Source organism: Eriocheir sinensis, chromosome 32, assembly GCF_024679095.1.
Source record: "Eriocheir sinensis breed Jianghai 21 chromosome 32, ASM2467909v1, whole genome shotgun sequence".
NCBI classification, from domain to species: Eukaryota; Metazoa; Arthropoda; class Malacostraca; order Decapoda; family Varunidae; genus Eriocheir; species Eriocheir sinensis.
This window is the reverse complement of record NC_066540.1, coordinates 16,160,542-16,173,654: the sequence shown is the minus strand read 5'-3', so window position 1 is coordinate 16,173,654 and position 13,113 is coordinate 16,160,542. Positions and strand designations below refer to the sequence as shown.

At 43.6% G+C, this 13,113-nt stretch overlaps 1 protein-coding gene across 1 annotated transcript in view; it reads left to right on the top strand.

The window, feature by feature from the left end:
• Positions 1-4,805: 4,805 nt before the first annotated feature.
• LOC127006272 (uncharacterized) overlaps positions 4,806-13,113 on the top strand; it is a 96,854-nt gene continuing 88,546 nt past the window's right edge. The window contains exon 1 of the mRNA XM_050875919.1: positions 4,806-5,730. Within this exon, the coding sequence (XP_050731876.1) occupies positions 4,943-5,730 (788 nt within the window). The 5' untranslated portion in view covers positions 4,806-4,942. The remainder of the gene's footprint in view (positions 5,731-13,113) is intronic.

Here is a 13,113-nt window from a genome sequence, read left to right as displayed (position 1 = left end):
ACAAAGATGATTTAGGGGGTGAGAAACTTGCCTTATGAAGACAGGCTGAAGCATTTAAATCTACACTCTCTAGAAAGGCGAAAGTTGCGAGGAGACTTGATCGAAGTCTATAAATGGATGAAGGGCTTCAATAAAGGGGATGTTAATAAGATTTTGTGAGTAAAAGAGCCAGGTAAGACGCGTGGCAATGGTTTTAAGTTAGACAAATTCAGATTCAACAAAGACATAGGCAAGAATTGGTTCACCAGTAGAGTGGTGGACGAATGGAACAGGCTTGGGAGCCATGTTGTGGGTGCCAATACCGTAGATACATTCAAGAAGAGGTTAGATAAAGCCATGGATGGTGAGGTAAGGTGGGGCCGAGTGTACAGGAGCTGCCTTGTACAGGCCAACCGGGCTCTTGCAGACTCCTTACGTTCTTATGTTCTTATGTACCCTTGCCAACTTTGTAGCAAGGCGGTGAGGTGGGGACAGAGGGCCATCCAGTGTGATTCGTGTCGTGATAGATCCGAGCATGCTGGCTGGTACCACATCAGCTGTATCGGATCTTTCACGCCGACTTACGCTTTTGATAAGTCAATGGCAACATAAAAAGTTAAGCAGCAACAGTAACCGTATTAGCAAAAACACTGCTGTGACCATTGTTGAATATAAAAACAGCTATTGTCAGCAGCCCTTTTACTAATAACTTAGGGTGCGGCCACACTACACGAAGTTTGCTAGGAGGGTAGAGGGTAGCGGAACGCCTAGCGGGTCAGAGGCAAGAACAAACACATGTTATCTAATACGAGTGGCCATACAGGACGCGGGTAGCGGGTTCCCTCCAAGCTTACCCGCTACCCGCGTCCTGTATGGCCACTCGTATTAGATAACGTGTTTGTTCGTGCCTCTGACCCGCGAGGCGTCCCGCTACCCTCCACCCTCCCAGCAAACCGCGTGGAGTGTGGCCGCACCAAAGTTACAGCAGTAATAAATAATAGTATTGCGTGAGCCGCTCTAACCTAGTGGTGCATTGTTCTAAACAGGCGTGGCGCTAACGGGGGCAGCGACGCCACGACCGACGACAGCAAGAGCGAGGACAATAATGATGACGATGAGCAGGACCACCACCGCCACCACCACCGCCACCATCACCACCACCTTACTTCCTCGCATCACAAAGCTAGTCACCACCACCAGACAAGGTAAGTGTGTGTGTGTGTGTGAGAGAGAGAGAGAGAGAGAGAGAGAGAGAGAGAGAGAGAGAGAGAGAGAGAGAGAGAGAGAGAGAGAGAGAGAGAGAGAGAGAGAGACACATTTACATAAATTTTTCGACCACACAGACTAGGTGGTATGACTTTAACTAAGTGAGACCACATCAAACGGACACAAAACTTTGCATTTCTGTCTCAATGAATACCAAGTCGAAGGCATTATCTCTCACGTTTGTAGTTAAATGAATCAAGCGAGCGCCTAATTTCAAAATACAAATTTCATGGAAATCATACAAGAAATGACAGCAGTGAAAGTATCAGGTAATTCCAGCGTGGATGAAGGTTGACAAAACTTTAAAAAATAAATACTTAACCCGGGAGCAGCGACGGGCCAAATTTGCGGCTTTACCATGTACCAGCGATGGGTCAAATTTCTGCCATGATATAAACCTCCCAAAATAGATGATGCATAAACCGATCACACATGCGTTGATATATATTATCAAATGGTTTGCGTGAGTGATGCTTCTCATTATTTTACTTAGAGGGGCCTTTAACCTAACCTAACCTAACCTAAGAAACATGACCCCCGCAGCTACCGGGTTAACAATTAGATTCGTCCACTTTGATGAGCAGCGACACACCATTAATAAAAGACCATCGTAGTTTAACACTTTGTTGGGGCCACACTCGAGCATCTAACGGAGAAGACAATAATAGAGACACGAGTGCGTGGGAGTGTGGGTTGGTGGAAGCCGCTGCAGGATCAGGCCGATGAGAGGCAGTATCCTAGGTCCTCCTCTTTAACGTTGAAGCTGGCGTGTCCTTGTGGGTCAGACCCCTTCCCTTGCCCCATTCCCGCTAACCTTGCCCCCTCCCCATGGTTTGCTAAATGCATATCACGTGTCTTAGTACAGAGCAGCTTTACTTGATGTCTTTTTAATGCGTTAAGTGATGATGACTTTGTGTTCTGTCTTCTACCGTTATGTTGGGTTGCGAGGGAGAGGGTGGGAGGTAAATGCTGTTGGCGGTGATTTTTTTTTTAAGAGCTGGTTTTGACTGTGTTGTTGCTTGTATTGCCACTGGTGTGTAATCGGATTCGCTCTTTCGAAATGAAGATGAGAGGTAGGTGGTGGTGTTGCGATGATGTAGAATGCTCTGGTGATGGAAGAGCTGTAAATATTAGTAACGCATTATCTATCTATCTATCTATCTATCTATATACGGATAGATAGATAGATAGATAGATATACATACATACATACATTATAGTTTACATATTCTTTACCTAACAATTCAGTTTTCTTTGCATTTTTTTTTTTTTTGTGTGTGTGTGTGTAATCCATCTAATAAGGCAGATGAATTTGGTTCGTGCTGTAAATAAGTTAATTTGACCACAGCTGAGTCACAAAGAAATAATATTTTTATGTGGTCCGGAACCGACATAAATCGTTAATCATTCCGAAAGAAAATAATAAAGGTACACTTAGATACTTCATGAACTGACTTTCTTAAGTGTAAGGTAGTTATAAAATTTGAAGGCGCTCTTATTAGTTGCGAAAAGCTTGGTTACCTGTACAGTGGCCTAGTTTTAATACAGTTGATAAGTTAAAATGATTAACTAGTTGCAATCATTAACTTGAAAAGAGATTATAAAGTTCGTAATAACTCAGGAATGTAAAAGTTTTATTTGTTATAATTATCACGTCCGGGTTATTATTGTCAATGTTATTCTTTTTATTATTATACTAGTGGGGAGGCGGTGACTGAGTTGCAGCGTAGATAAGAACAAAAACTAAAGGAATACATTGTGGTCCAGAGGGTGTCCAGACAAATAAAAACCAATAGAAAAACCCCATAGTACAATTCCCCTAGAACAGAGGTCGGCAACTCAATTTTAGAAGAGCCATTTTCTTCAGACTCGGCAGAAAAACAGTGCTGCTGCTGGAGTGTAAATTATGAATGGAAATTACGAAACATTGAATTTTTCCTCCTCAACACTAAGTCTATATACACCGAGTCAAGTCATACGCAGGTTTGTGGGAGGAGACACGGCCGAGGCGTGGCTTATGCGTGACACTGCTTGGAGCCAAACTAGAGAATGTAGAAACAGGGATTTAGAGAAAACGAGGAAAGGCGGACTAATTTAAATCAATCACTTCAACATGCCCTCTCTCACACCCCACACCGCCGTTTTTAGTCATTGAAATTACAGTCACGCAATAGCACAATAAAAAGACATATTTTTTCGTCAGTGGCTTGCCTGAACGCGCTGTGAAAGAAGGAGAGAATGCACATCCAGAGTGCACATACGGCCCCAACTTTAGTAAAACGGAGCCACACGCTGCCGACCGCTGCCCGTGAACAAAGCCTCCCAGAAAAAAAATCTGTTAAAGTGCAAAATAGGATAAGAATAACCCTCGATTATATATACTTTTTCTTTCCAAACTTTACTGCCATTAATATCATTATTATTAGAATAAAATGCAATTTAGGTCATTTAATACCGAAGTTCCTGTCACTAGTAAATGATTAATGATTTAGTAGAAACATAGAAGTCGTTGACTCGTTGATCATCCCAACGTGAGGCAAGAAGCGCAGCGGGACGCGAGGCTGCGGAAGTGAAATCTTGACCATCGGACGGGAGTAGAGGAGAACACAGCCTTGGGAAACTACTCATTTGTTTTATTCGTTTTCTCGTCCCTTTCGCGTGTTGTAAAGGAGTGATGTGTGTGTGTGTGTGTGTGTGTGTGTGTGTGTGTGTGTGTGTGTGTGTGTGTGTGTGTTTCTCTCTCTCGCTCTCTCTCTTTCAAGGTCTTGTGGAGACGTATTTATAAGAGGCTAGCCTATGAGTATCATCCGTTTGAGCAGTTTTCTGTCATGGGTTTCATAAAAAGAGTCAATTGTTCTTCTGTTAGCTTATGACAGCGGTGACTAGCAGATGGAAGTTGTCCCAAACATTGTACAAATGTTGTATTTCAAAACACAAGTTAAATTATTGGATAACACCTGAAAAATAATTTTAATAAATTTTTATTATTATTTGGGCTCTTGAAATCAAATTATGTTAAAGTGTGTTCAATGGAAAAATCTGGCTACAGCAAACTTTCTCTCAGACCACCACCGCTTTGCCGCACTGACTCTCAAACACACCAGCCAACAAACACTCTCAACATATCCCTATAAGAAAATAGTAGAAACCACTCTTGGTTAGCATACACAACTTATCCTTATCACTGATGTGATACAAAAGAGGATTGAAAATATACGTTACATAATGATTTTTTAATCACATTAAAGCTGTTGCTAAATATATATTTTGTCCATATCAGGCATATCGCTTTTACACCACTGATATTCTTTCCCTGTCTCCAATCAGCCACAGGAGCAGTCGGACGCGAGGAGAGTCTGCCGCCAACGGCGAGTGTGAGCGATATAGCGAAGTGGCAACTACACGCCGCACTACACGGCTGCAGGAGGCTGAAAAAGAACAACAGCAGCAGCAGCAGCAACAACAACAACAGCAACAACAACAACAACAACAACAGCAGCAACAACAACAACCGCAACAACATGTGGACTCTTCCAGTAAGCACGTCTCCAGGTCACACCGTGACTCGCGTCGCTCAGGACGGCACCACTCCAAGGTGTCTGAGAAGCCCCCGAAGAACAACAATCATCTGAAAGAGTTAAAAGATGACAATGTCAAGTGGCATCAAGAGAACAGGCTGAGGTCTGGTGACGAGACCATGAGGAGATACGAGGACGTGGACGAGGAGGAGGAAGAGGGGAGGAGTGAAGGCGACTGTGGCGGCGGCAGCACTGGTGGCGGCAGTGGTGCATGTGTGGCAGAGTCTCAGATAAGGAGCAGTCGAAGTCTCATCCACGCCGAGGAGCGTCGCGAAAAGAAGGCGCGGGTGAAGCTAAAATCTAAGGAAATCAAATGTATCGTGGACGGTGGCGCCGCAGCGGCCGTACAAAATCACCTCAGCGGCCACTCTCCCCCCAGCACCCCTGCCACCCAGCCCCTCACTCCCCAGTCCCCAGAACCCCATGAGCTTTCCTCTCGTGGCCACCAGTATGAGTTGGATCACAACCACCTAGCCCTCCACCACCTGAACCACAACAACCACCCCACCACCGCCGCCACACCCTCTTTACTAGTACAAGACATGGAGGTGGAGTTTTATCCCACTTCACTTCCTCCTCCACCCGCTCCTCCTCACCACCACCCGCACCACCACCACCATCACCACCACCACCATCCACCTTCCTCCTCATCCCCACCCTCACCGTCACAAGCACCACCACCACTGCCGCCGCAACACCTACCCTCGCTGCACCACTCGCAGACAGCACAACAGCAAATACAGCCTCCGTTACAGCTGCAGCAACAGTTGTTATCGGATGACCTGTACATCGACAGTAACAGTCATCCAAGTCAAGACCCTGAAGACAAGAAGAAGAAGAAGGATGATAGGAGAGACGAAAAACGCAAGAAGAAGCTCAAACACCTGGAGGAGGAAAACCTGTCTAAGTGAGTACTGACCATTTGTTTCTTGTTTAGTGTTCTAGCTCAGATTCTTCTTCTTCAGATTAGCAGTTTAGTTGTAAAGCCACAGTGAGGTTGCTTGCCATTTTGCATGAACCAGGAATAAGAGAAAAGGGAGGGGAAGGGGAGGAGAGAGGAGAATGAGAAAAAGGAAGAGGAGGAAGAGAAGGGCGTTGATAAGGGATAAGAAGAGAGAATATATAAGTAACACATGGGGAGTAAAAAAACGAACATAGAAGGAAGAGGAGGGAGTAGAGGAAGAGGAAAGGATACGTAGGACATGGACGTGTAGAGTGTAAGGGGAAAAGCATCACAGAACACGTTAATATATTTGTCACATGTATCTGCCGACTATGAGTACCCGCCATCTTTGCTTCATCTCTTCCACCGCTAACTCAGAACTGTTAAAACACACAAATAATTGGCGGAAACTAAACGCTAACCTCTATTACTCTTGCGTTTATCATACGAATTCAGCTTCAAGTTATTTTTTACCTATAACCTTTAACTATACCTTCAAATATGCTAAAGAGTTCAAATTTTAACCCGGTAGCAGCGACGGGCGAAATTTGTGGCTTTACCGTGTAGCAGCGACGGGCCAAATTTGTGGCTTTACCGTGTAGCAGCGACGGGCCAAATTTGTGGCTTTACCGTGTAGCAGCGACGGGCCAAATTTGTGGCTTTACCGTGTAGCAGCGACGGGCCAAATTTGTGGCTTTACCGTGTAGCAGCGACGGGCCAAATTTGTGGCTTTACCGTGTAGCAGCGACGGGCCAAATTTGTGGCTTTACCGTGTAGCAGCGACGGGCCAAATTTGTGGCTTTACCGTGTAGCAGCGACGGGCCAAATTTGTGGCTTTACCGTGTAGCAGCGACGGGCCAGATTTGTGGCTTTACCGTGTAGCAGCGACGGGCCAAATTTGTGGCTTTACCGTGTAGCAGCGACGGGCCACATTTTTGCCATGATATAATCCCCCCAAAATAGATGATGATCACAAATGCGTTGATATATATTATGAAATGGTTTGCGTGAGTGATGATTTTTTCTCATTTTTCTCGCTTAGAGGGAAGGGCCTTTAAAAAACATGATCCCTGCAGCTACCAGGTTAATACAGTGTAGATTAGACAGAGGTTTTCGTAAACACCTGAGCGGCTTCCTCCATAGCCACAACTGTTGCAACTCCTCAACAAGCTCAACATCCTCAGGTAAAATCAAAACGCATTCATTTTCCATAACGATAAGCGATAACGTACGTCCGTTGCTCTCGCTGGCACCGTAAGACTGTCTGTAAGGTGAGAACGTCGTGATTAAACTGAGCTCCGTAAAGTAACGCTAAGGAATGCTGCTCAGATGCTCCTACGTCGACACATCACTTTTTTTTCCTAAGTCTTTAAGTACCAAGTCACGTCACTCTGCTTCAAAACTGTGACCGGTACGCGCAGGGAGCGGTTTTGGGGCGGAGCAGCGGGATGACGTCACTTGGAGCCAAAAAAATACCCGCCAGTTCAGGGGTGACTAAAGTTGCGGCCGAGTGTTCACTCTGGATGTGCATTCTCGCCTTCTTTCACATCGCGTTCAGGCAAGCCACTGACGAAAAAAATATGCCTTTTTATTGTGCTATTGCGTGACTGTAATTCCATTGCCTACAAACGGCGGTGTGGGGTGTGAGGGAGGGCATGTTGAAGTGATTGATTTAAATTAGCCCGCCTTTCCTCGTTTTCTCTAAATCCCTGTTTCTACATTCTCTAGTTTGGCTCCAAGCAACGTCACGCATACACCACGCCTCGGCCGTGTCTCCAATTCAAATATGACCAAATCGAGTCACGGAGCATACAGGTGGAGTCTGAAAGGCCGTGTTGGAGCTTACAGGGTCATATCATTGGTTGAGAAAATGGATGATGGATGAAGAAAACGGAGGGATGACAGCCTTAAAATACTGACGTAACCGTTATATTCCTACTCGAATATGCATAACACACACACACACACACACACACACACACACACACACACACACACACACACACACACACACACACCATCCTGCCCACTTATTCTATTTTCTTTATTCAGGCATCAGTGATAACAAAACAAACAAAAAAAGATATTTATTCATCAGTCTCCAATGGAATATAAGTTTTTTCCATGCTTACGTCATACGGTTCTGCGACCCGTTGCTTTGGAATCCCTGTTCTTTTTTTTTTTATATTTTGATGTGTTTATTTTATTTTCAATTCCCTCGCTGTTGATTGGCTGGACGGAGGCGGGTGACGGTGGTGCCTGAGCCGGTCCGGGAGGGTCGCGAGCACCGTTGCCAGATTGTCGTACTCAGAGCCTTGTATTCACCTGCTTCTGAGCCGGAGCTATTGCCAAAAAACACCAATTATTTAACGATAACTATAAATGAAGGCAGTTATTGGAGTAAAGGAGGCAGTTTTGGGGTAGGAAATCGGCCAGCATAGGAGGCTAAGTACGACAATCTGGCAACGTTGGACGCGAGGGACGTGGGCTGGCGATACTGCAGATTGTCAGTCCAGGTGACGAAGCAGCGGTACACTATTTTTTCTCCTCCAGCGGAAAGAGGAAACGCCGACATACCACTCGTGAAATCATTTACACGTGCAATCTTCGGTGCAGGAGGAGCGAGCATCCATCGTTCAGCTGCACGCAACGTTGCCAAATTGTCGTACACTGAACATTGCATTAATAATTTCTAGGCTCCAAGACTGCCGTAACCACACAAATGACGATAGGAAATTAAAGTTAGCGTTGAAACTGTTAAATATTGATGGGTTTCGTTCTTTTTTGTCATAGTTATCGGTCAGAAACTACAAATATGCAATGCGGTGAGTATGATAATTTGGCAACGCTGGCTGACCGTTTCTTCTGGGTGAGAAATTGATCTAAACAGTATGACGCCCATCGTTGAGGTCGCTTGAGGCGGTTATCAAAATTATGCCTTTTAGTATGATTTTATATCGTCACCTTCGTAAACAAACCGCCTCAGTCTTTATTTTCTACTCTACAGGAAATCAGAAAAGAACTGTCATCATCTCATTTGGCTTAAGATTTAGGCAGAAATGAAAAGACCAATTCTAGAACACTCGAACCCTGAATGACGAAGGCAGCTCTACAAAAATGGGCGTCACATGTTGAAAAATTGATGTAGACAAAAACCTGGAAATCGCTGAAATATGACTTAGACGATTATTTTATGAGGGTGACGATATGTTGATTCAAATATGTATACACACACACACACACACACACACACACACACACACACAAAGACACAAGCGCCCACGACAGACAGGTACACACACACAAAAAAGTATTGTCATAGTTATAATCACACAAGATGAAGTACCAAACATACATGCTTATCTGGAAACCTTATTGATGATTAAGAGTTTGAAGAGGGGACAGGCAGATGACTTTTAATGTGTTTATGGAGAGAGAGAGAGAGAGAGAGAGAGAGAGAGAGAGAGAGAGAGAGAGAGAGAGAGAGAGAGAGAGAGAGAGAGAGAGAGAGAGAGAGAGAGAGAGAGAGAGAGAGAGAGAGAGAGAGAGAGAGAGAGCAGGGAGGTGTCCGCAGCAATCAATACTTCCCCATCTAGTGCACATTTTCTTTCCTATTTTCCCTTTCTTCAATTTGTTCGGTGTGTGTGTGTGTGTGTGTGTGTGTGTGTGTGTGTGTGTGTGTGTGTGTGTTTGTGTTTGTGTGTGTGTGTGTGTGTGTGTGTGTGTGTGTGTGTTTGTGTTTGTGTGTTTGTGTGTTTGTGTTTGTGTTTGTGTGTTTGTGTGTGTGTGTGTGTGTGTGTGTGAGTGTTTGTGTTTGTGATTGTGTGTGTGATTGTGTGCGTGATTGTGTGTGTGTGTGTGTGTGTGTGTGTGTGTGTGTGTGTTTGTGTGTGTGTGTGTGTGTGTGTGTGTGTGTACGCCAGTCATCATCCTGAATATTTCAATACTTTTCTTCATTTTCGGAGGGCTTTACGGTAATCATTGCATTTCGGAGCTATGACTATGCTATCACATTTGCTCATTGTATTCTTTTCTAAAAATCTGCAGCCAGATTGAAAAAAAGTGATTTTTTTCGCCTATAGAACTAATCTCCACAAATGGATAAAAAAAGATATCCCATGTTAAAAATGATTTGGTATATTGCTTTACAGTTATTGAAATACATAATGCTGCACACATCTATAAATTATATTTCAGTTATAAAGACTGTTTTTGAGCATTTGTCACCCGGTTCTCTCCTAACATTAGAACATTAGGCCCACAAAAGTGCGGGTATCATAAGACTCCACTCTACTATTTGTCAGCAAGTTGTTCAGTAGTCACTAACCCAGTTATATGACACTCTCCTGCACCTAAATCTTCTGTTGAGCTTTTTCTTCCTCTTCGAAGGTGATGATCATTTCCTCTTCGTCTTCAAATCCAGGACGCGGGTAGCGGGTTCCCTCCAAGCTTACCCGCTTCCCGCGTCCTGTATGGCCACTCGTATTAGAGAACATGTGTTTGTTCTTGCCTCTGACCCGCTAGGCGTCCCGCTACCCTCTACCCTCCCAGCAAACCGCGTGCAGTGTGGCAAGGAGATGGGGTGAGCTGGGAGACACAGGGTGGAGACAGGAGCAGCGTTGCCAAATTGTCATACTCTGAACATTGCATATATCATTTTTAAGCCCGAAGCCTGCCGCAACCACGCAAACAACGATAGAACATTAAAGTTAGCGTTAGAACTGTTATTTATTGATGCTTATTTTGTTTTTTGCTTTAGTTATCGGTCAGAAACTACGACAATACAATGGGATGAGTACGATAATTTGGCAACGCTGGACAGGAGGCGTTTCTCCGACTAAAGTTGTGCTTAAGTATGGTGACTGCAGCTATGAAGGTAGTCCTCTACAGTCTACAAGCATTATTCAAGTGCTATCTTATAGTGGTTGCTGTAATATAAGCCTTATACTTGTGTTTTAACGTATTTAACCCGGTAGCTGCAGGGACCATGTTTCTTGAAGGTCCCTCCAAACGAGAATAATGAGAAAAAAATCATCACTCACGCAAACCATTTCATAAATATATATCAACGCGTTTGTGATCAGTTTATGCATCAACTATTTTGGGGGGTTTAAATCATGGCAAAAACTTGGCCCGTCGCTGGCACACGGTAAAGCCACAAATTTGGCCCGTCGCTGCTACACGGTAAAGCCACAAATTTGGCCCGTCGCTGGTACACGGTAAAGCCACAAATTTGGCCCGTCGCTGCTACACGGTAAAGCCACAAATTTGGCCCGTCGCTGCTACACGGTAAAGCCACAAATTTGGCCCGTCGCTGCTACACGGTAAAGCCACAAATTTGGCCCGTCGCTGCTACACGGTAAAGCCACAAATTTGGCCCGTCTCTGCAACACGGTTAAGCCACAAATTTGGCCCGTCACTGCAACACGGTAAAGCCACAAATTTGGCCGTCGCTGCTACGGTAAAGCCAAAATCTTGGCCCGTCGCTGCTACACGGTAAAGCCACAAATTTGGCCCGTCGCTGGCACACGGTAAAGCCACAAATTTGGCCCGTCGCTGCTACACGGTAAAGCCACAAATTTGGCCCGTCGCTGCTACACGGTAATGCCACAAATTTGGCCCGTCGCTGCTACACGGTAATGCCACAAATTTGGCCCATCGCTGCTACACGGTAAAGCCACAAATTTGGCCCGTCGCTGCTACACGGTAAAGTCACAAATTTGGCCCGTCGCTGCTACACGGTAATGCCACAAATTTGGCCCATCGCTGCTACACGGTAATGCCACAAATTTGGCCCATCGCTGCTACACGGTAAAGCCACAAATTTGGCCCGTCGCTGCTACACGGTCATTTATATAAAACTATAGATGGAAACACAATCTCTAAGCATACGAAGAAAATTTAATACACCACATTGATCCAAGGGTCGTGGCACAGCTTTGAGAGTCTGTAAGAATACATAGAAAGACAATTTTTGATGGGGCGATATGTGTTCTTTAAAGTAGCAATTGTTATTATGATATTATAGTGATGATAATGATAGTTATGCTTATTTTTATTATTATTATTGTTATTATTATTATCATTATCATTATTATTGATGTTGTTGTTGTTGTTGTTATTGTTAGTGTTAGTGTTGTTGTTATTGTTGTTGTTGTTGTTGTTATTGTAATTATTCTCATTATTATTATTATTATTATTTTTGTTACTACTACTATCCTTTATTACGGAACTGCTTTCCTTAACTTTATTCGGCATCACTTGTATTATTATTATTATGAGGAGGAGGAGGAGGCGGAGGAGGTGAAGGATAATGAAAACTGTTATTTTTTTTTAATCACGTCACTATATTAATGGCGGTGTTATTATTGCTGTTCTTGTTTCGCAACTGGTGGTGTAGTTATTTAGACGATACAGTCATCGTACCTCCTAGCTGGATATTTTCGTTTTGACACAAGCGAGTTCCTCAAACAGACACGACAGCCTGCCTTATATTATCGTAAACCTTAGCTTGCAAAGTATAATATCTTTAATACCCTTCTAATCACTATTGCCAGATTATCGTACTCAGAGCATAGTATTTACCGGTTTCTGACGCCTAACTATTGCCAAGAAACACCAGGATCTAACTCTTTTAACGATAACTATAAATGAGTTTCGATATTGTAGCCCAGAAGACAGTTTTGGGGTAGGAAGTCGGGAAATATAATCGGCTGAGTACGACAATCTGGCAACGTTGCTTCTAATTCAAAAGAAGATTTGTTTTGTAATAAAGTAATTTCTTAGTTAAGCTCATTAGAAAATAACAACTAAAGAACAGATATACCCCATTGACCTATCACTTGTTATATCAGCGACGATACATGATTACGAAAACTCACTGGATTTGATTTGTAATAAAAGTAATTTCTTAGTTAAGCACATTAGAAAATAACAACTAAAGAACAGATATACCCCATTGACCTATCACTTGTTATATCAGCGACGATACATGATTACGGAAACTCACTGGACCCGTTCTCTGAGGATAATCTTCGCCTCTGAATTGTGCAATCTGCTAATGGCGAAGAATATGTATAGTTTTTCTCTTTTTTCAGTAATTTGACGTCATTCTAGTCTATTCGTATTGAACGGTGAGATATTATGAGAGATTTTTTCGTGTTTGGTTATGAGTCTAGTATAGCCTGGCCAAATAAAGCCTTACGAAATAGGTTCAGCGAATGATTGAAGTCGTGTTCCTTCTCGCTACAGCAACAAATTATACTTGCCGGGTGCGAGAATGTTTGTTTTTATTCATATCTCTACAAATGTATTTATATATATATTTTTTTACACAAAGGAGGCAGC